The 24,261-nt window shown below is 38.0% G+C and overlaps 1 protein-coding gene across 5 annotated transcripts in view; it reads right to left on the bottom strand.

The window, feature by feature from the left end:
• Positions 1-6,095: 6,095 nt before the first annotated feature.
• The window catches only part of DST (dystonin), a 289,185-nt gene continuing 271,019 nt past the window's right edge, over positions 6,096-24,261 (bottom strand). For 2 of the 5 annotated variants that reach the window (XM_058802807.1, XM_058802810.1), the window contains 13 exons: positions 23,128-23,271; positions 22,120-22,308; positions 21,359-21,488; positions 20,385-20,548; positions 19,900-20,062; positions 18,302-18,456; positions 18,067-18,141; positions 17,194-17,211; positions 14,126-14,243; positions 11,697-11,896; positions 11,139-11,249; positions 8,315-8,438; positions 6,096-7,152 (listed from right to left, as the gene is read on the bottom strand). In XM_058802807.1, coding sequence (XP_058658790.1) covers positions 6,887-7,152; positions 8,315-8,438; positions 11,139-11,249; positions 11,697-11,896; positions 14,126-14,243; positions 17,194-17,211; positions 18,067-18,141; positions 18,302-18,456; positions 19,900-20,062; positions 20,385-20,548; positions 21,359-21,488; positions 22,120-22,308; positions 23,128-23,271 — 1,857 coding nt within the window. In that variant the 3' untranslated portion in view covers positions 6,096-6,886. Of the gene's footprint in view, positions 7,153-8,314; positions 8,439-11,138; positions 11,250-11,696; positions 11,897-12,643; positions 12,713-14,125; positions 14,244-17,193; positions 17,212-18,066; positions 18,142-18,301; positions 18,457-19,899; positions 20,063-20,384; positions 20,549-21,358; positions 21,489-22,119; positions 22,309-23,127; positions 23,272-24,261 lie in introns of all 5 variants that reach the window. The other 3 variants (XM_058802805.1, XM_058802809.1, XM_058802808.1) reach the window with 3 other exon arrangements.

Consider the following 24,261-nt stretch of genomic DNA (forward strand, 5'->3'; position numbering starts at 1 on the left):
TCCAATGGTAATTGAGAAGAGCTTTTCCACTAGCAAGTGGTACATGAAAATTCTTTTGCATCATTAAGAATTAAATCCTCCTCAGAAATCTAGAAAGATTTAAAAAATCCTGATAAGCTAAAAAATCCTGATAAGCTAGAGGGGTTAGAGGGACAGGGAAAAAAAAAAAAAAAAAAAAAAAAAAAGAATAGCCTGAATTGTGTGTAGATAGAAAATTATTAAAGGTTATCTCTTCATTAGTTCCTTCTACTAGTAGAAGTGCCATGCAGAAGTCTGCACTGATCTAACCAGTGGACTTAAGGAAGGCTTTCTAGTGTCTGAAAGCGCTGTGATCGTGCTCATGCTCTTCCCAAACATCAGCAGAACTGATGAGGCATCACCTCAAGAGTCACTGCCAGGTCTGTCGGGAGAAGAGACAGCTCTGCCTACGTGGGGCCATAACCAGGAGCTCCAGCCAAGCTGGGGAGCTGGGGCTCACACACCTTCCTCACCATCTGGCCACAGGAAGCATCACTTCAGCTCTTGTTACAGAGCCATACACATGGGCTGGAAAATTCAGTTTGCTCATTTTAATAGGAAATGCTGCAGAGCTGTTGTACAGTTCTGAACAGCTATATTTGCAAATACATTCTGTGAGAAAAAAACAATAGCAGTGCATAGAAGCAGCCTCCACTTGCCTTGCACACAAGCATCTTGCCTTCTTTAGGCTTGCCCAATTTAATTGTGGTTTGTTTACTACATCTCATTATAATTTTACAAAAGCAATTACATTTGCTTTGACATGAATGTCTATGCTTTGGCCTTAAGTTCCAATTTAATAAACTGTTGCTCTGGTTTCATTTCTTACTACATAACTACTCAAAGAAATAGTTACTTATTTTTCTTCATTCCAGAAAGAGCTATTCATGCATGGCCATACTGTGTTTATTTAGAAGGCAAATAGGAAAAAAACAAGACAAAACACAAAAAAAATAAAACCACCCCACAAACAAAATAACCAACCAACCAACAAAAGTCCAAAACAACCACACCATACTAATGAACAGCTCATGTCTTTTGGAAAAAAACACTTATCTTCCTCAGATCCATAGGACACTTGAAAGGAAGAGAAACATGTCAACACTATGTTCTTTTCAATTACTTCAGTTTTTTAATGGTTTAAGCCTTAAGGCTGTGGATGATCTGCCACTGTCCCCTGACAGACACATTCATTTCCCTTGTGCCAGTGGATCCCAGGAGGACCAACAATTGGAAAACTCAAAGGAAACAGGATTGGCAGGCCTTACAGAGATCCATGTGACTGAGAGTAACACAGAGAGGAACACCCTTGTACCTGGGTTTGCTGCTGAAGGATCCAGGAATGCTCAAAAGCTCCTAAAGTATGAGAGAGACAATGTGATGGGATTCTCCACCCCTCTTCCATGGTTTGCATTTCCTGAATATGTCTAGAAATTACTCAAAATTATATGATGATCCATACTTTGCATACCCTAAAATACCTTTAGTGCACCAAAAAGGTGTGGAAGTTATAAAAGCTAGAAGCAGAACTCCCAAACCACTCAGGAAAATCCCATGCAGTGTTTCTTAGCTTGAAGTAAGCTCATTAATTTGGAGTGGGATTCCTTCTAGTTTAACTAGCCATCTAAGATTAGTTGGCTAGGGCTGAGCCAGTCACTGCAGGATCCCCAGCATCAGTGGAAAGCAATGCACACCCCCAGGAGATGCGATGAGTCACAGAAACTCGGCGATGCTTTTTTCCAGAGCGCCCGTCCAACAATGTGCACTTCAGGAACCCTGAGCCAGCGTTTGCAGCTTTGTGTTAAAACCTGTCAAGGGCTCCTTTGCGGAGCTCTTCCCTCTGTTAAAACTGAACACGTTCTCCTGCCCTGTCTTTCCTAGCTTGCAATGTGCTATTTACCCTCAGTAAGCCCTTTCTTCTGATCCAATAAGTGCTCACTCCTTTGAGAATTTACTGATTTCTTTTGCAAAGCCATCAATCTCAACCTTTGTCCACATTAACTGATCCTTTCAAGGACTTTCAGGCTGCTTCTAAGGCGTGACATCCCTTCAAAAGCTAAGCCAATTCTTCCACAGTGTATTTATTCAGGCTTCCACTACTATCTCATTTATTACTGCGCCTATCATTTTTCCGAGTCTGAACCGATCAGCACTTTTCTTAAGCTTACCAGTATCTTTCTGGAGAAGACATCCATTATATATTAGACAGTCCCCTCATGCTCACAGGACAAGAGGACTCCAAGTAGCAGCTTAGCTACTTCAGTCTTTGGTGGACATTACCTAGCCTAAATTACCATATTTCAGTGGTTTGGTCTATAAAGATTCAAATCAGTGTTGCTTAAAGTCACATCCCCTCTTCTGATAAGCAAACCGGAGTTCCTCAATATTTCATATTTACAAGCCTGTTTTCCTCATCCCCACTGGTGTCTTTTATACTTTGATATTTTAAGTTTTTAAGTTATAGAGATATTTCTTTATCAAGTGATTTAAAAATAGCCCAGACACTGCAAACTATTTCAAAGATCCCTAGGTTCCCATTGTTCCCCCTAAAGAATGGAAAGATCTTAGAGGTCTTTTCCAACTTAAATTATTCTGTGACTCTAAGACTTGGAAGAGCCAGGATCAAGCCCCAAAAAGAAGAAGAAGAAAAAAAGAATGGTACTGGATAATTTTCCAATTGTTGTAAAGATCATCATGACCCCTACAAAAAGCTCCACATCAGCTTTCCCTGAGGACAAAGCTATCACCACTCCATCTGCCTCCTCTCAGAAGAGCAAATAGTATTGTAAATGCTGACAGGGCCTGATTTATAGGTTGAGGTTTTTACTCATATTCAACTATCCAAATGCTAATAACACATGTATTAACACTTTCATACTTACTCAGCCAGAATTCCAGCTAAGTGACACAATTCACCTTCATCCTGCTTTCCTACACCCTTCCAATAGAGAAATACAGTTTGAGCGCCCCAAAATGCAATTCAGACTATTTAAACCATCTCAGTTGATCAGAACAACTAATAAATTATGAAAAAACAACCCCCAAAGTTCCTTTAGCTTCAGGTCAGATACCACTTCATTTGCAACAGCAAAACTCCAAACAATTCTTTAGCAGAGGACTTAAAAATACCTCAGTACTAACAACCACCCAGCATTTTTGTGCAAGTTACACAGAATTTAAGGTGCTGCTGCATCCATTTCTGAAGAGTTCCCTTTTCCTTTACAATGTTCCTGTTTTTAGGAAATGTAAGGTTTTTATTTTCCACAGACACAAGTAACCTACCTGCACTGTTGAAAAAGAAAAGCAAATAAGTCAACCATCTCTTCCACCTCCGTGTCTGCAAACAGGTTATTCAAATTCAGCAGAGAAAACAAGCTTCATTAGGGAAGCACATTTTCTTTCTTGTATAAAAACCTACTCACCTTGCACAGGTCTGTAACCCTCCTAACGTTACCCTCCAGTCAGACCAAGCATCTAAGGAAATACCTCTACTCCAGGGTGAGCTCAGGTGCCACCCAACAGCCTGAGAATGGGAAACACCTGGAAGCAGTTAGGGCAGCTGGTGTGCAGGGAATGAAGCAATGCTCAGTTTCCCTCCCTGCGGTCATTCACAGAACATTAAGAGCGAGTGCTCAGCAATGTGTCTGCTTGCCACACGCTTGGGAGGAACACAGCTAGTGCTAGAGCCCCTGTCTCATGTGGGGTGCTGCCAGCTGTGGCAACCACGGGTCCAAACCCTGCTGCTCACTATGGTATGGCATAGCTGCTTGCATCAGTTTGTTTTTATGAAATGCATTCGTTTTTAAATTAAGATTTAAGAAAAACTCATTCATATGCTTTTGTAAAGAGATGTGCTGGAGGCAAAGGCTGAGTTACTGTCATTGATTGCATTAGCATGTAAGAAGCTCACAATATACCTTAACTGAAGCTGAGGATGCCTAGACCAGGAGGTATCATTAGATCACTACAGATTTCATCTGCAGATTGCAGAAAATTTGTGGAAACTTTCCCACTTTGAAGGCAGCAGAAAGGCAGAGAGCTGAAAATGAAAAGGAAGCCCTTTAGAACTGAGCCAGCTTTTCCAAGTGCTAAATATACATTATTCACTTAAGAGTATGGTTCCCAGAGTCACAGGCTGTCCAACCCTTCTTCCCAGCCCATCACCTCAGCTCCTTCACTGTGCAGGACAATCACAGAATACACAGGTATAGGAGTCTAGGCCACACTAAGTTGTAATTGATTCATGGTCACCTAGCAGGCTGATGAATTTATGATCAACTCCTGTTGTTAAAAGGAAGGTAATAAAAGGGTGAAAAACTCATCTCCAATGATGAGGTTAAATTCTCATGCAACTGAATGAGGTGGGGAAGTACTTGTAGGGCTGATATTTCATCTCCCATTTATGCTGGTACCAAAGAAGAAATGCTTTTCAATTACAGAAAAATGGATATTGAATACCACTAATTTCTTTTCAAAAATAGTTCACTAAAACTGAGCTGCCTACCACTTATCCATATGTTCACAATATGCCTTTTCCATGAAATGCTGCAGATTCCTCCTTGGGTCACAGAGGTATAGAGCATCCATTACTTATTTTCAGACTTTTGTCAGTATAAACTTTGTATTACAGGCAACAGAATTTTGAAAATTCTCTTAGTATCAATCTAAAGCAGTTAATTTTTGGAAGAAGTTAATTAAGGTATAACATCTGGAGGCAAATTTAAGCTTTTTCACTGAATCCTCAGTCCTGTTTAATTTACCATTAATTTGGTTTCTGACACTGAATGATTCTCTTCAGCCAATAAATGAACTTTCCCACTTTACCACTTCCATCATCCCCCATTTTGCAATGACTAGCAAGTCACAGTAATCTGCTTTGTCCTTGAGTTAGCTGGCATTGGATTTCTCAGAGGCTGGTCACCTCTCTAATATTTCTAAAAATGTAGCCATACAAAAATTCCATAAAGTTGCATAATTAGGGAAGCATTAAAAAGATATTTGAGCTAAGACTGCAATATAAAAGGTGCTTTAAGCAGGTGCCAACACTAGCTCCTGTGTAGGTGGGTTGCTCTTGGGATACAAAGAGCACCCTGGCAAAGGATTGAGATTTGTCCTCCCCACACATCCTTTGAACATCAGTCTTGTGGTTAAAAAAAAATGCACCAAGAATATTTCACTGGGCACCACCACCTCTCTGTCAAATTTTCCATGCAAGTTCCCAAATTCTATCCTTTTCCTTTCTCCTGCTTACAAGTAGAGATATTTCAGCTATCATTTATAAATATTGAAAACTATGCAAGGGTGTTGGGGGCTTCAAAAAGCACCAAATCATTCTGATATATTTTAGTGTTCTAGGAAAGCAGTCACTGGATGAATAGAAGCAACAGGAGAGGTGAAAAATGGAAAGATAAAACAGTGCAGCAGAAACTGATGCTTCAGTTATCAGTAAACACTTGTGCTGATTCCCAAGCCAGGTAGGACTGGTTGATCATGGCTTTCCACAAACCTTTGTACAACTCTGTGTTGAAGGAAATCCTGATACAAATGGATTTTGATTGATTCAATTATCTTTGAGTATTATTTTGTTTATCTGGCCAAGTCCCACACAAGTCTTTCTGATATTATTTGAAAGTTCCAGAGATTCTGTCATTACTTACCACAACATCTATCCAGCCATGCTACAGCACTCCCATTTGAAGCTGCAACTTTTTTTCCAGTGAAATTGAGCTATTAGGTATCCTTTCAATGAATCCATGCCTGGCTAGAATGTTTCACTGACTAAAAGAGCCAGTGAATTACTCTATGCATTTTATACATGGTATGTAAAAGACACAGTTTAATATGGAGAAAATAACTGTCGACACACAATAATTACATATAATTTCATATGCTCTGATATGTGCAATTTAGTGTTTTATTAAACAAATACAGTAGCTAACCAAAATCAGATAGCTGATAATGGGAAATAACATTAAAGCCTGTGTTCCTATGGTAATTATTGGTCATCTGAAATGGCATATGCTCTAAAACATAACACAGAAAATTACCTTCCTGTGAAATAAGAAATACAATAGAAATAAAGTTAAGGGACATGTTTATTTCTGAGCTTTCTGCAAGCAAAATTGCTTTGATACAAAATGAGTTTAATGATACAGTGCTACCATCCACTCAAGCAAAAGAAAACCTCACATTTACATGAATGCACTTTATATTGATATTCTTACAGAATAATAGTTCAGATATCCAGAATGTGTCTGGCCTCATTGAAAGCAATGGCACAGAAATGCTGCAAGGTATTGGAGTATCATATTATTGGCAAGTGCTTAATTAACTCTGTGAGTTCTCAGAGATGCTGTATAAATAAGGGTACTGTGAAGGTGTGTTTGTATTCCTTAGTACTTTTGACATACATCCTTTAGTGTTTGTTTAGTTAGCTCAAAATGTGTAATTGTGTCTTTTGGCTTTCAGTATTCTCTTTTTCTTTTTTAAAGAAAAATCATGAGGTATCCTTTACTGTTAACTAATGACATAGTGATAGGCCTTTTTTATTGAGGTTGCAGAGACTTACTGTACATTCAGTACACTGTACATTCGGCAATTATTTTTAGTGTACTCTCTACATGTTACTGTGTACAACTGTTAGTTTACATTAGAACTCTTCCCCTTCTCACAGGATATGGCAAAACAAAACAAAATCTGACAAAAATTATACACATAAAATAAGAAGACAAATACACAAATAAGGCCATCTGCAGAATTAAAAATCCACCTCTTGCGATATTTCACAGTAATTTCTACATAATATTTTACATCTTATGAACTTAAATATTTAATGCAAAAGGAAAAGACCTTTATGGAGCCAATCATATTATCTCTTCAAGGACTTGTCCAATTTGCTGGCTAGTGGCCTTCTCTGGGGGGTTGGAATTTTAGAAGGCTTGGCGGATCCTGGCCGAGAGCCTGCTCGGGGTGTCGGCCTGCTGGTGGCAGGAACAGTCTCTGACATATCTGAGCACACAGACTGGATTTCTGAGATGTCAAAGTCAGACGCGTCACTGCCGCGGCGGCTGCTCGACCTGCTGCCAGCCTTGCTTCCTGCTCGGCTCCCAGGTCTGCTTGGAGTTCTTCTGGTGTCTAAAAAAGAGAAGATAACCACCAGGTTTAAAGGTGAGGATGGAAGATCTGTGCAGGTCTTTCCTAGGTCTTTGGCACTCCAAAAATTCCTCATTGCACAAACTACACTTTAAATGTCTGCCAGGCAAGCTAAGTGATGCTGTGTCTCACACTAAAGAAAAGGAAATGCAAGATCAAATGCTGACACCGAGTTAGTTCATCACTAGGTTATCTTATCAAAAATGCATTATCCTGGCAGCTTTTACTGACTTCCTAGACGTGGATTGTACCTTCACTCAACAGTCAGAGCCTATATTTCCCCTGCCAATTTCTCAGCTATTAATTGGGGAAAAAAAAAAATCAATATCTGGTCTCTTCATGCATTCATGATTTCTAAATATAAGCATCTTGGAGATGCAAATGAACATCCCAATATTTAAATGTGTAGCACTTTAAAAAGAAAATAAATTCAAACCCATACAGATGAAAGCTGCAAGTAAACAAGGGCAAAGTAGACATCCTGCCCAACAAAGGGCTGAGAAGATGAGCTATCAGCAAGCCTGCTAAGTAAAAGCCTGCCCAGACAATGTGCTGTGAAGAAAAAACCGCAACAAGGAATCTTAAACAGAAAACAATTAATGTGGTTTTTCATAATTTTCCAATTACTTATTAAGCATTTTTGATCTTCACAGCTCTGGTTCCCTGTTTGTATGAAGAACTGTATGGCAAAGCACAGCTTCACTGCTTTCTATTTTTGTATATTGCTTTTAAAATCTCTGTGGGATATTCCATTAATAAGGCAATTTACAGCTGCTCCCCGCAGTTCTTCCAAAAGTAATAGACAGGTCATGACTAAGTGACCTCCCTTTGCTCCATCACAATTGAGAACAACTTGAATACTGTAAAAAACTGGATCCTTTGAGTAAATGCTTCTTCCCCAGTTCCTAGGGCAGATGCATTGAAGGTACCATTCTCAAGAAGATTGCAGGCATGAATTCACACATCCAGAGCTGAACATGTTAATGGAGGGCCTGATTATGTGCACCCTCAGCAATGGGTAGACTGTACAACTTTTACTCCTTCTCACTCTTCTGACATCTCCCTTGACCCCTAATGTGACCTCAAGTGCTCAAGTGGAAAACAAAGCAAGTGGTAGATCAATCTCTGAAGTCAAGACACTCACCTGCAAACTGAGCTCTGACTCTGGTAGCTGCTGTTGACAGGATGCCACTGTCTTCTCCTGAGTGGAAACCCTTCCCTGATAGATACCCTGGCAGTCTCAGTTTACTTCCTTGAATTGGTGTTCCCTATGTAAACCAAAACACAAAAAATGCTTTTTTAACTGAAGGCAAGGACTAGTATTAGGGACTACATAGCTTAGGATGTGATCATCACAACATTCACTGTGAATCTGAAATATTGGTTTAAGCCACTATGGGCATTATTCATAATGTGAAGTTTAGAATGCTCCTTTAGCAGTTTGCATTTCAAGTAGTCCAAATGTAAAACAACAACAACAAACGAATAATTTTAAGTCTGCTTAACTTTTAGCATTTTTGTGTGTATTTCAACACATATGAAGAAAGAAAAAAGCTACCTTTTTATAATTAGTCAAGCAGGTAAGATTAGTTGATGGTACATACTGAGAGTTTGTATCTGCATAACTTGAATTTCCACCCTTCTGGCTGTAGTTATAGGTGATGAAAATATTTTTAAAATTGAAACAAGGCTACTAAATTTCAGAAACCTTTTGCTAGGAGAAAAAAAACCCCAAGCCAAAACAAGGGAAAACAGAAAAAAGGGCATAGGACTAACTGTAAAAGTTCCAGTTGTCAATATACTGCCTTACAGTGTCTCTACTACCCAGTCTTACCCTGCCTGCTTTCTTATTTCTGAAATGAGTCTTGATTTACAATCTGCCCCAAATCTGCCCAAAATTTCTTTCACAGCCACAAAAATTGAATCATCAGATTTCAAAATGAGTATCACTCACTAAATAAGAGGTGTATGCAAATAAGAGGAAAATTACAGTATGCACAGTAATTTAATAACACAAAAATACTATATAGATATTCAAAAATTAGAAAAAACAGTGCCGTGATGAATGCAGTTTGTGGAGTGGCCTGGATCCCAGGATCCTGCATTCTGTGCCCTTGATCTCCATAGAGCTGTAGATAGAATTAGGTACAAAACCAGGATCCAGAGAAATGTGTTGGGAGCTGCCTTGAGCTAAGAAAAGAGCAGAGGCCTGGCAGGAGCTTGCCTGGCAGCTGCCAGTTCAGACCACTTCTGAACAAAAGAGCGCTGAGATGCTCCAGAGCAATCCTGCTGGCTCTGACCAGGGCAGGTCACAATGTTAAACTCTCATTACAGCCAAGGGCAGTGCTGGACATACAGCTAGCCCCATCCTGGGAACCTCTGCTCTACACACACTGCTTGGGAGGGTAAGGAGAAAGGGAACACTGTTACCCCCACTGAAGCTGCTGCACTCTGGCCAAGGCATTGGGAGGGAATCACCAGTGCGAAAAATCAAACTAGCCTGTTCAGTTTGCCCTAAGCCAAAATGCAGTTTACATATAAAATGAATAACTGCTCTCTTGGGCAGTAAATGCAGCAGAATGCCTTAAAAAATCCAACGAACCTACCCCACCCTAACCATTCTGTTTATAATCTTAAACCACACTGGTTTACATAAAAGAAACTCACTGAAACTACTGGCAGTTGGAAGAGTAGATAAGAAATACAGTGCCCCCATATGAAATCAGGCCAGCTGCTTTCCTGTCATTGTAATTCAATGAAAACAACATCTTTCCATGTCTATAAACCCTTTAATGTACCATCAATTAATCTTTCACTGCAGTTACCAGCTAAGAGATAAAAGAAAATACAGGAATATGTTAGAAACTGACAACTGACTAAACTCTGTGCTGTTAATCAGTCTAAGCCACAGCCCCGTGTGCTTGCAGTGCTGTACCCACAGACACACCTGCAGTGTGCACAACAACACTCACAGGAGGAGGGAGGAAGAAGTTTGTTGTGCATCTTTGAGAAAAGCCATGCTGAGGTTATGGAAACTTCACACCAGAAGGTGTCACATGAACAGCAATAGGCATCAAAGTGCAGATTTGTGAAAAGCAGATACAACAGAGGGGGTGGTAGCACAAGCTTCTCCTCTCCAAGCCCTCCATCCAACCCAGGGCAAGAGTAACTCCCACAAATGACACATCAGTGTGCAGCCTGATCCAGCTGCAATCTTTTCACTGACTGTCATGACATTAAAGCAAACACTCTGGCTTCAAGCCCCTTTAAATTTTGGTCATACAGCCTAATTACCAGCATAATCCTAATTGCTATACTAGCAATTTCCATGTAAGCCATGCTAGTTTCCTGTTACGTCATTAAATAGCTATCCTATTACAGCAATGACTGGTCACTACCCCCGAAACAAAACTTTCAGTTGTTGTAAAGTTCTATGTATCACAGCCAGACTTTTTTGCCATCTTCTTCACTGTGATTGGGTATTTCTTTATTATGTGGTTTTGCATTAGAGATCATGATTTATTAATCTCGTGTCTGCAGTTAAGAAACACTGTAGTACTTAATGAATTCAAAGTAAACAATTTTAGGAAAGAAACCTGCAAAGTATATTGAATGTTTTATTTTTCTTTTAAAAAGTACTTTTCCACATTTACTCAACTATTTCATTCCATACTTTCCTGATTTATTAAGCATTTGAGATTTAAACATTAGCTCAGTGAGGCTCTATTTTCCTAAAAATTAAAAAAAAACCATGAAAAATAGAACATTAAAAAAACCTCAAAAAACAAAACAAACTTTGGGGAGGGGGAAAAAGTAAGAAATAATATGACAAAAGTCTAAAACAAAGACAATGCATTAATATACACAGGATGTTGCAGCTTAGACATACTGAAACTGTAGTGACTGTTAGTGAAGTGAGAGTTTTAGTGAAGGAAGTCATTAGACTAGAATTTCTGTCCTTACTGTACCTCTGCAGATGACCCTTGATAGTCTGAGGATTCTGGTGGCTTAGAAGGAGTTGATGTTTTGCTGTTTGTCAACCATGGTTTACCATAGTTGCGTGTTAAATGATGTGGTGTCTGTATGAAACAATGGTAAATCAAAATGTGAAGGACAGTAGAGGAAAACTATGGCACAGAGAAGGATACCCTGGCTTTCAAAATCTCAGTAGAAATAAAATCTAAGCAGAAAAAGTTAATGACAAATGTTCTAAAATGAAGAGATGACAGAGTTTATTTTTCAAGTGAAATGGAGGTTTGTTGATCTTTCAGAGCAGTTCCCAAACTGCCGGTTAGCTCATGTGGCACCTTAACGTAGAAATTCTTCTACTGCCATGTTGCAAACAAACAGTAGAGAAAACATATTGAAAACACTCTCATATCCACCTCAGACTATGAAATAAAAATGGAGACACTTTTTCTCCATCAGCTAGAGAATGCAGCAATATTACTGGAGTGAGGAAAAGCCCAAAAATTCAATCTGTACCCCATTTGTTAACCAGTGCAGTTTTGTAGGTTTCTCCTTACCTTCGGTGTACTTGTAGCAACAGCCTGTGGGGCAGCTGCTTGGCCAGCTTGACTTGACAGAGAAGTAGATCTGTTGGGAGAAGCACCTCTTGAAGAGGGTCGTGATCTACGGCCCCTTGGTCGGAAAGCTGCCATGCTCTGACTGGCACCATCTGCCAAAATGAATTTTTCACGGAGCTCCACGTTTGTCCTCCCTTTAGCTGCAAAGAGAGGTGTTCGTTGACTCAGACATGAAAGCTGTCACAAGGCTGTTTATTGCCATTTTTGCCATGCCAACTCCAACACATTTTAACAATAAATAAAATGCATTACTATGTAATGCATTTATTTTAGACACAGAAGAGTTATGTGCAGGACTCACTTATTCTAATACTTTATGCCAGCAGGAATGAACCACTGTCAAAGGAAGTCAGCGTGATAATGGAATGCTCAACGTGCTAAATCATTGTTAATCAATCAACTATTAATACATAGACACAACCTGATGGGCAGTTTTGCTAACTCTACAGCTATTCATAATAAATAATACTTGCTTGGACGTTCTAGAAGAAATTACAGGAAAGCAGCAAATATATTTATTCAAAAGTATGAAGTTATGTGGTTTGGCAACATGCAATGATGAACATAAAACCCAAACTATGATGAAGTAATTGGTGGCTAAGCACTCACACACACACATACAAACATACATACAAGAGAATGTTCTGCATGAATAAATGCAAGACATGTTAGCATTTAACTGTGTCAGTGTGAATGGCAATTGTTTTTGAAACACTCTTCAAGCGTGTCAAAAAAATTAGCTTGCAAAGCACCAGCCCATGTAGGAACATGTTAAGCTAAATATGAAGGATGAAGCATATAGCTAAAAGTATACATATATTAAAAAAGCGGGAAGGAAATTAAGAGAGAAGAAGAGGAGAAGGAGACAAAGAGAGGGGTTTGCCAACCTATAGTAGGCTGAGTGGTAATTGAAGAGTTTGATTCCGAACGTAACATTTTACTCCCGTGATGATGAACTAGAAAAAATGACACAGGACATGGGTCACATTAAAGAAAATCGTTAGCAGGAGAAGAAATCAAGTACAGCAGCTGCATATGCAAGAGACTTGGAGCACCAGGCCAAAAGACAGGACTTGAGCAAAAGCTGTCCCTAAGTGTTCTGAGGTGAGCTCTCAAAGGTCCCCTAGGCAGAAAGGAAATGGCGTTTGGACAGACTGGGCTGCAGTCCCAAGTGTACTTGTGTGGCAGCGGTATTTATCTGCTGACATAAAGAAGTAATACAAGCTAAAGAGATTTTATATGACTAGGTGCAGTACTTTTGAAACTGTTTATGACCACAGTTCTTTGCAGTATGATTCATCTGAATACACGAGGAGCACTTGGTGGAAATGCAAATTTGCTAGGTGAAGTGGTTTAGGAAAAGTTTGAACCTGCAACACTGATTTCAACCAGGCAAGGATTAGGTAGCTATGCACAACATCCAGTGATGCTGATTTTACAGAGTATTCTTACAGGTATTCTTTGGACCTTCTGTGTTGACATCTGCTCAAATACATCCAAGAAAAAGGGTCCTTCTTTTATTCCTTTCTACTTCTATTCCTCAAAAGAGTAGTAGAAAATAAAATGTGCCTCAGAAGATCTGGCTTCATTGAAGGGTTAACTTGGTTGGTTCTGTTGTACCCCAAACATTTTTCTCAGGCCTATTGATGGGTAGAGTGTTCCAATTTATTCCTACGTTGACACTGAAAGATGTAATACTTAATAAATATCCAATAATTTATTGGAATTCCTTATTACAGTCCTCAGTATTGTGTCCTGAGAAAACAGCTCATCTGAAGCAATGCCCTGGAAGGCTCAGTGATAGAGCACTTCCTGCTCCCACAGAGCACAATGTCCTCCAGACCAGAACATTTTCCACTTGCTTTGTGTAAGGCTCAGGGATCTACAAAGTGCTTCTGGGGAAGATGCCAAGGAAAAGACAAGGTTACAAAGGTAGAAAGACTGGGAAGAGTCACTGGCCAGAGGTTTTTGTGGTGGTGGTGTTACTCATCAATTCAATTGCCTTACTTTGACTTATTGTGTTGCTGAGAAGGTTTTATTGGAGAAGGTTTTTTACTGTGTGCTATTTCTGCCAAGTCATACAAGCCACTTACATACCATCAAGTCTATTTGGGCTAAGTTCAGTTTTTACTTACACCACTATAACACTGAAGGAACTGTGCAGAAGACACCACAGTTTTTCCAGACATACATCAGTGCAACTGAGAGGATCTCAACCATGTGATTTAAAGTTCACAAAAATGTGACATTTAGTGAGATGATGTTTACAACAACTGGCATTTTATACAAGTCCATCTCCATCTTGAGACAATGAATGGTGACTGCATCCAAATAATAAGCTGCAAGTCTTTAACAGTTCTGTTACATACCACGGCAAGGGTCATTTTTCACTAAGAACTCATCAAGTGCCATCCAGCCACCTCCAACACGGACCATGACCGTACTTCTCAGGATACGAACAAGGCGCAGTTGTTGAGAGTCACCAAACTGCAATAAAAATCAAATGACAGTCTGAGCTTCTCAGGCATTCAGATGCAGTTCAACACTGATAGGTTAAAAAAATCAGACCTTTTAAAAAGTTTATTTTGATATTTAATAATTAGTAAATGCTAAAAAAAAAATCAATTTATTTATGCAGATTATTAAAGCTGTTAAGATTTCAAATCAGATGGCACTGCATTAATCAAAAGAAGATGGCAGGATGGTAAGGAAGAAACTCAGGTTTAATTTTATGTTTGATTCTCAAATGTCTGAGGTCATAAAAGAAGCAAAATTAGTAGTACATTATTTGATTGGTTACAGTCTGCTTTTGTGCAAATTAATGAAGACCTATTTGCGTTATTTCACTGGTAAAATCTTAAGCAAACACTCTTCTGCAACAGTCTTGATTTTTAATGTTGTCAGCTGAAAGGAAGGCAGCATCACTTCAAACAAGCAGTATATAATCTGGAAATTCAACATGTTATGAGTGTTGCACAGTTCTCTCAATTGATTAACCTATGGGAATATTTTCAGGTGTAGCACTACAGTGCTGACACTGCTTACATATAGCAAGGTGCATGTGAGGAAGGGAACATTAAAGAAGCAATGAATGATTAATAACTATAATTATGTTTGTCATTCCTCTGACTACACATCAAGGTTCTTCACGATTCAGAGATGAGAGTCTGTTTCATACTAAGTTCTTGTATGAGTCCTTTGGGCCAGGCCTAATGCATATTTTGCTCTTGAAACCTGTGTAACAGAACCTGTACGCAGTACCTTCACTCACATTCAGATCAAAGAAAGCATGACCAAAATGCTGACCTCACAATCTCAAGAAAACTCACCAGAAGAATTCAGTACTTTTAAGTCAGCACTACTAAAATATTTTGATACCAGATCACCAGGCCAAGTGCAGTGCACCCTCACACAAACATGCAGAGCACTCACTAAAACCAACAGGAGCTGAGTGGCCCTCTTTGGGACAATCTCCGACCCTTGGAGAAGGCTGGCCATAATTCAACTGCACCTACTTGCTCCAGTGAGGGGACTGAACAAACCACACAAAAAATGTGCTCCCTACTTGTTAGATGACTTTAGTTGTTTGGTACTATTCAAGCCAAGAAGAGAGAATAAGTTTAAAGGAATATTACTTTTAGGAACCAAACAAAAGCAAAGCTTGCTTCTTAATTCAATAATAAATTGTATTTGTTATAAGTAAGAACATTTACATGAGCATTATTTCTCAGAGTTTTTTAATAATGCATTCAATATGTGCCAAACAAAGAACCATTTTATATATGTAGATCACAGGTTTTTTTTAAAAGGCATCCAAATTAACACTGTTTATTTTCATTGGCTTGTTCCTACCAAATTTTTTTCCTAGTGATTCTGAAGATAGTATCTTTCTTCTTTTCTTTATTTTTTCCCCCATCACAGCCTAATTAGTCAGTTAGACCCCATCAGGCAACTACACCAAGGGTCAAGTGTGCTTTGGAAACTGCCCAGCTAGAAATTAATTCAGAAAGTGGGGCTGGAAAGTAACATGGTAATACAATAGTACCTATCACTGCATTTCTTCTTATGGTAACTCGGTTGATTTCCTTCTTAAAATAGCCTGGTACAACTTTCTTTAAACAGTATTTAACATTATTTCAAATAACCAGAGGTAAAAACATAAAGGAGTTTAAGATACAAAAAGGTCTGTTCTTGACAATAGCCTGTAGGTGCCGTTCTGCATCAGTACGAGTTTCTCAAGCAATGTTCTGTGTTCCCCAGATCTGAGAGTACAGATGATAGATAAAAGGATTAACATAATTTCAAACAGTTCTTTCAAAAAGAGCTTTGTTCTATATGTGGAAAATATTTTAAATTATTGCTTAGATGTATTGCTTGAGGCATGTGGCAAAGTTATGCACTGCTCTGTGCTTTCTTCTATACTTCAACAGGCTCTGCTAGTAAACAAGAGTGCAACCACATTTTCAACATCTTGAGATTTAAAATGGCTATTGCTGTTAACACTAGCATGTCCAGAATGGATTACATCCATTATTGCCTTTTTAAAAGCATAAGACTAACTTGATACCTGGTTTGCATAGGGTGTTTCCATTCTTACTGGGCAGATGTGATTTAGCACTTCAGGAAGCTGTGTATCAGTGTGTAGCACAGGAGTAAGCACTGGGCAGCATCTCCTGCTGAGGGAGGACTCACCAGTGACCCAGCTGACACAAAGCATTCCTTAACACAGCTCCAGCACATTATAGACTCGCCATAGCTCCTTGAAAACACTCTGGGAGAGGCATTAGTCTACAGGGGAACAGCAATTTTATTTTGCCTATTTCCAAAATATGTATTTAAAGATTCACTGGGTTAAGAAATAAAATAATAACTATCAGCTAGGTTCTTAATCAGACTGCTTGATTGCTTAGAGACTGTACCTTTTTTTTTTGCAAAGATGAAAGTATTTTGTGCAATTTGCAATAAATAAGTGATAAGACACTGGGATCTGTTTGCCATGATTAGCCTTTAATCAAATAGCCTAAAAATAACATTACGGAATTTTGAAGAATTTGACTATAAAACTGATTAGATAATTGTGATCTCTACAATTGCAGTTTAAATGCTCAAGATTTTTCACTATGGGAATTGCTGCTGACCATTATCTGGTTCCTTTAAAAGTAATCTCCTTAATGAGGAAAATGACCAAAGAAAGCAGGCGAGGGATTGTATAGCAGGGATCCTGAGACAAGGAATGCTCCATAGCATTTAAAGAAATACCACAGCTGACCAGCAATGAATTAGCTGAAAATTAAAGGATGGCAAGAAGGCTGACCATTGCAAGCTTAAATATGTGTTAGGGGGAGGAAAAAAAGAGAGAGAGAGAAAATAACAAAAAAAAAAAAAAAAAAAAAAAAAAAGGCAAAAAAACTTCATAACACATTCCACTGGTTTATACCTGATTTCCCAGGAAGAACTGATAAGAAATGAAAAATGGAAGAAAGACACGATTAGTTTACAGGAAATTCTCTACATGACCTAGAACACATGCAAACTAACACATTAGACATACTAAATAAAGTATCTACTTGAGAGATGAGCAGGTAGCTAGCCATCCAGAGACTGAATATTGGAAAATATTCAAGGCCTTCGTTTCCTTCCCATTGCTGTTTCTGTGGTCTTTTAAAATCTTCAAGTACTTATTAATCTCTCTTAGCCAAATGTTGCATATTTTACCTCAAATTTTTCTGGCTATTGAATCCAGGGGTAGCAGATCTTTCTCTACTGTGTGATATTTATTTTTCTGTGATCTAGAATAATTCTGCAGATATCTAACACTTTGCTTATATTTAGAAGTATGCGTGTTCCAATAAAATGACAAAAGAGTGTAAAAATGGTTGAATACACTTTGGTAAAAGATTTTTGAAGTACAACACAATACCACAAGGAAATATCAGTAACTGTTTTTATGAAACTAATAGAAAAATAGCTACAGTTTAAACACTTAAGGTTTTTAGGCAGAAAGACCAGCTTTTGAGGATATATTATACATATGTATGCACGTGTACAGATGTGTGCTGTTAGCTCTTAAAAATTCCTATCACTGAAAACAGCTTTGGTAGTTTGAGTGAAAATGAATACAAGCATCAGCAATTTTCCATATTTTTAGAACATATCTATATGTTCTAACAAGAAAAAAAACATTTAGACAATCTCAAAGAAAATATGTAATTGTCATACAAGATTCTTGTGAATTCATATAGCCTAATTCCTTGTGTAAACCATGTCATATGAAGAAAGCTGAAAGAACTGAGGTCCTTAAATGACTTACCCTGTACTTGTTATCGCCAATCTGTTCCACTTGAAACCGTTTCGCACATTTACATTTCGCTACCTGCCTTGTAACCTGCGAAAAACCACAACAGGATAATTACTTTAAATATCACAATTACAAAGATTTGTGTACCTAGTAAGCTTCAGATTAAATAGGAGTGAAAATAAAGTGAATTATCATAGAATACAACCCCAGTAGAAGAGAACACAACCTAAGAAAGCAGGGAATGTACCTCATCTTCAATTTTGTCAGCATCTGTGAGAGGCTTGTATGCATCCTTGTTCGGATGAAGAGCTGCTACAAATTCATAATAGTCAATATATCCATCACCATCTCTATCAAAAATGTCTGCAACAGCACTCATTTCAAGTCGGCTTGTAGGGAACTCTGCAGGACAAAGACAGCAACACAATTTTTTTCACTTTTCAATCCCATTACAATGAGAAGCTTTATCACAAATATTAGAAGGTGATTAGGCATTTGGTGACAGATAGTGCTTATCAAAAAAATAAGGACATTCAAACAAGTGAAGGAATATTTCTGAAAAAAACCTCAATCTAATCTCCACTGTTATCCAGATATTGGATAAAAATGAGTACCACAGTGTGGCCTAAAGACAGAGACAAAAGCAAGGGCACAGATTAAACTGTAAAATATATGGTGCGTATATATAATATTTTGACCTTCAAAGTGCATAAAATACCAGAAATTAACAAGACAAATAGTTAGTGACGATAGGTCAAGCAAGCATTTCAGTGCTGATCAAATCTGGAATGTGAAGCCTTCTCAGAGCAGATCCATTCATGGTGTTTCATGAAGTCCTTCTTTAGATGAAGTTCACAGCAGAGATTCTCAATGAAATCGTCAAAGAAAATTTCAAGGTGATGAACCGGGATTATACCAGGAGTGTTTGGTGGTCATAATAAATTGATGCCAACTGAGTTAAAAGTGGTGGTATTAGGTTTTTTCATGGTTTTTTATTAATTCAAGCAAAACAGCAAAATTCACATATAGTGATCCTTTACTGCATTTCCTAAAGCGGGGGAAAATATAGAGAGTACAATATTTTCCTACTGAGTAACACCAAAATGAAATGCTAGAAGCAGCCCAATTCTGAATCATTACTGTTCAAAGCAAAAGTCTCCATGATCTGAAGATAAAGGATTATTTTAAGTATGAGGTCCTTGTTTGTTATGAGTCAGTTCCTAGAAGGAAATATGATCACATATACAATGTGGAAGACTTACATTACCACCATATCTAAGGAATACTGATCCACCAGGAAAGCTAGGAAAATTCCTTTCTAGTTTGATTGCTTGGCATTTTAAGCCTTACTATATAGGTATATAAATATTTTCATGGCTCATGGAAACACTGGTTTCAAAAATTACAGTTTCCTTCTGTAATTGAAACTATTCTATGTAAGTTCTTTAATAAAAATCATATGATCCTATGAACTCATTTTGAAAATCATCTGTAAGGTCCATAAGGTACTTTTTACTATTATGAGTAATCAATCAAAAAGTAATTGTTGAAGCAGCTAGTGTACTATAGAAATGACAATCTGAGTTCAATAAACCATCAAGTTACTAATTAGACAATAATATAAATGTGACATTTGTAAGCTGATTCACAATGTAAAAATCTAGAAAGAGTTTCTATAATACAGAAATATTTTCAAGTAAAAGAAATACAAAGTAATAATAATAAATTCAAAAGGAAATCTGTGACCTTCTAACACAATAAAATTCATAGGCCACACTATCTAGACAATAAGATTTCATGAGATGCTTGTTCCAAGTTCAATATTATGTTAATTTAAAAACTTACTTGAAGAAAGAATTCCATCAATGAATTCCTGTCTTGTAATCTTTCCATCCTGATCTTTATCAATCCTCCTAAAGAAGTCCATCACTCGAGACTTCTTATGGTTCATCCATCGCATGTATTTTTTCCTCCAAATATCAAAATCAAAGTTGGCAAATTCTCTCAGCTTAATAAAAAACAGAAAAAACTTTTTTCAGCTGAAATCCATCAATCTAGAACATCAATGAGATAGATACCATCTGTGTTTTGTTGAATAATCGATTTTTGAGGGCCTACGCAAGCATTTTAAACATCTCAGCTCTCCTCATTTAAAATGATGATGACAGCTTTTAAAGCACATTAAAGCACCTGTACCAAAGTGGTTTCAGTTATCTGTGTCATACAATATAATACAACAAATATGGGAGTTATTCACAATATTGGAATTTAATCCAGGGTAAAGAAAATTATGCAAAAAGTATGTATGTTCTGTATAGTGCTTTTCTGACCTCTTCAAGTCTGTCCAAAGCATCGTTAAGTTTTCTCCTTCTTTCCAATGCCAGAAGCCAAACTTGCTGCCATTTGCTGACTAAAAGGTTTACCCGTGGATTCTTGGTTTCAATTTGTGCCTGGGCTGCTGAGGGATAAATGCCTGGTGTTGGGGAACGCTTTCCTGTTAAAACATGATAAAAGGCATAGGGCTCACCCAGTTCAAGCAAAACAAATGTTCACAAGAAATGCACTTAACCCTCCTAAAATTATTCCTTCCTGTCCCAAATAAGGAGGTCATACCCCAAGATGATTCCATATAGTGGGATTTTTCTTCTTTTTTTTACCATTGCTGGGGAACAACCCAGTGGTGTTTACAGCCTCTTTTATCTAGCCAGAAGCAACTGGTGAGGGCTCCACTAGTCAAGCTGCACAGTTTAAATTAAATCTTCGTAAATCTCTCAGAGTTGCAAAGTAAACAACCTCATTTTAGAAGCAGGTTCCATGTTAGGGTAAGTATAAAATACAATGGGTAAGTATATCTAAAAATACAAAAAGCAATTTCCTCACTTGGTGATTCACTTTCCATTCAACTTCACTGAATTCACTTCTAACTGGATTAATATAATTTTATAGACAGTAAGAGCACAATTTTGTCTCCATATCTCTCTGTGAAGTTGTCTGCACTTTCAGATAATGGAAGATTTGCAAAGACTCAGCATGTACTTGCTCTTGGAAGTTTAAGGGCACAGGAAAGACTGCACACTTTAAAAATAGCTATTCATGAAGATTGGGACAAAATGTAAAAATACATGTCTGGTCTGAGAAATTTCCTCACTTTATAAAAATGAGAGATAATTAGAAAAGTCAGCCAAGAGAACTTTACCCCCTTTCACCAGAAGTTAATCAAACCTATTGGATTATTAGCAATCTGTAAACTTTACAGATAGAGCAATGGTACGTGTGACACACCCCAAAATATGCTGTTACTTACTTCCTGCTCTCCCCTTATCAAGGACAGGAATATGAGATTGTACTGGAGAGGGTTCAAGTGCTTTCCTTTTATAGGTCTTTGTAACTTTATCCACATCAGGCTGTTTTCTGGTCATTTCTTCCATGAATGTCTGCAATCAAATAGAGGGGATCTTAATTATAATACACAAAAGTAACCAGAGGAATGAAAAACATACACAATAGCAAAACACCAAAGTTAAAAAGAAACTCACAGAAAGACACTTATAATGCCAGCCTCACAATATAGACACAGATGAATGTTTTGTAGATAAGAAAAATCAGCCATATAAGCTTTTAAGATCACTATGGTCTGGCTGTTAAAAGAAGGCTAAATCTAAAAACCAATCTGTCAAACTTCTTTATTAACGGTATGTGGTGAGGTGATACAGAACAGAATCTTGCCTCCAAGATCCTGCTGTTCAGACTGCAGTTCACAGAAGGGAGACAGTGCAGGTGTTTAAGCTGAGGTAAATCTATGAGCATTCACTACACCAGCAGCTCCCTCTGGCACTTCATAAACCTGTTTTTGATATTTAATCAGTAAAGGCACACTGCAGCACTGGATCTAAGGTGGCAGCACTATCATACATTTCACATGGGTGTTCTTTTATTCCTAATACTATCCTTGCTTGTATTCAACTATCATAAGAAACAATAGCAAAGGAGATTGGCACTTGATCGTGCAGCGTAACTGAGATGTGAACCCTGTGTGAGTGACACATGTCACTCACTGATCCTTACCTGATGTTCAGCTATAAGTGCTTTAACCTCCTCAATCTCCTGGGGGATGACCTCTTTGTCTTTTTCAGTCAGTGTAGTTTCTGCCCACTGCAACCAGGACAGCAAGGCTTCCAGCAGCTCCTGGTTAGCAATGAGTCCAGCCAGAGCTCCTGCCAGTCTCTGTTGATGTTGTTTAGCCCATGCTAAGACCTTGATAAAGGAACCAATACATGAGTATGTGCACATCTGAAACTCTTCATTATATTTTTAAAATTGCTCTGCTAACTGTGAACCCAGAGCTACTTCTTAGGCCTACTGATATTTGAATATCAAAGGTGTTAAATGTAGTGGCTGATCACTAACAGTAGCTAGGTAACTAGAATTCCTAGTCCAACACATTTCTTCCACAGATATTCAGGATTAGGTGCTGCTAAACACAATAACTAGTACATTCAGGCAACATATTAAGAAGTTTTACTGTATGTGTGAGTTAGTGAATCACACAGGATTTGGTGTCAGTTTTCCTGCTGGGCACTCCTTTGCTATCACCAGTATTTTGTTTTTCTTTAAGCTTAATATAAACCAGAAAATATTACCTTAACAGCTGAGGGTACAACCTCAGAAGATATCATTTAGATATCTTCTAGATTAAGAATATTTTGGACTGAAATGTTTTCTAATGTAATCAGAAAATCCTTCACATTTGCCCTTTTATTTTCTTTCCTTTGTAACTTTTCAATTTCCTCCTACAAACTATTGGTTTTCCTCACTTGGGAAGTGTCAGACAGTATTTCCTTTAATACATACAAACAAAGGAGCTTGACCATCTGCTTTAGCTCTTAAAGCCCTGTAAGTTTTGAAAGAAAGCCTAGGGAAGCACAGTATTCACATCCATCACCATGGGTATTTTAAATGTTTAGTTCTCAACAGCTGGATCATTTCCTCACAGTGTAACTACCATGTTAGTTGTCAGCTGTGTTCTAATCAAAGACGGACTGCTGCAATGAAGATGGTTCAACATATACTGACCTCTTCAAACCTGGCTCTGATGATGGTTATCCAGTGCTTAATGGTGGTGATGGAGTCTGGGTGGCAGATAGCCAGAATAGCTTCTCCCATACCTGTTGCTTTATTCAGTTCTGCCTTTTTCTCTTCCAGTTTCTTCATAAATTCCTAAAACAGAGGTAATAATTTTAATTAGATGCTGATGAAATTTGCAAGAGAAATCTGAGTGCATAATCTGGAAGGCCATGAGCCTCTTGACTGCTCAAGCACATTCAAATTGCAAGAGGAAAATATGAGAAAAGTTTAAACTGTTTAAAAAGCCTGTTCCACATAAAGTACTAAACAAAGCTTTAAAACCTTATCCCAGCTTGCTGCACCTTAAAAGCCCACCACAATCTAAATCCTTGGATGATGCATGCCCTTAACAAAAAAACAAAGGAAAATCAGAGCATTTAGAAGTGCTGTAAACCAGCTATATGATGGTTAGAATCACTGTTGGCAACATTTCAATGACTTGGTTTGTCAGTTACAGTAATTCTTCATAATAACTATCAAGCTCCTTCCACAGGCTGGAAATGTCCAACAATTGCATGCTCAGACAAGATGACAGAGTTCAGGAGCAGCTCTACTAAACTAACACAAATGTGACAACTCAGCAGCTGAGGGGGAGAGACACAGCATGTGGAAAAAATCTTGTAAAAGCAGAAGGATGTTTACAGCCTTAGGCATCCAAGCTCATTGGTATTCCAATGATAGCAGGGCCAGAAATGGATGTGGTGGGGGAGAAACAACAATAAGAAAAAGCAACTGAAAGGAGGCTCCTATCCTTTCTAGAGCTTGCATTTCTTTCTTTTTTTTTCTTTTCCCCTTTCCCTTTTATTTTTGTTGAACATTGCTACTACAATGGCTTTACTTTTCTGCCTAAATGTTATGCAAGTCTGTTTGTCTTTATGAGCATCCTTAACTAGAACTGCTATTATCTCTTAGTGCCTAGTGGAAATTTTTTTATACTTTAACATTTTTAATTAGGCTACAAAATGGAAACATGTCTCTGAAAGCTTAACTCTTTCCCTCTCCAGCCATAACACCATTTATTTTGGATTAATGATGAAGTTAAAGATAAGCCAAGTCAGGTCCTAGACAATTCAAAATCACCAA

Source organism: Ammospiza caudacuta, chromosome 3 (assembly GCF_027887145.1).
Source record: "Ammospiza caudacuta isolate bAmmCau1 chromosome 3, bAmmCau1.pri, whole genome shotgun sequence".
Lineage (NCBI taxonomy): Eukaryota > Metazoa > Chordata > Aves > Passeriformes > Passerellidae > Ammospiza > Ammospiza caudacuta.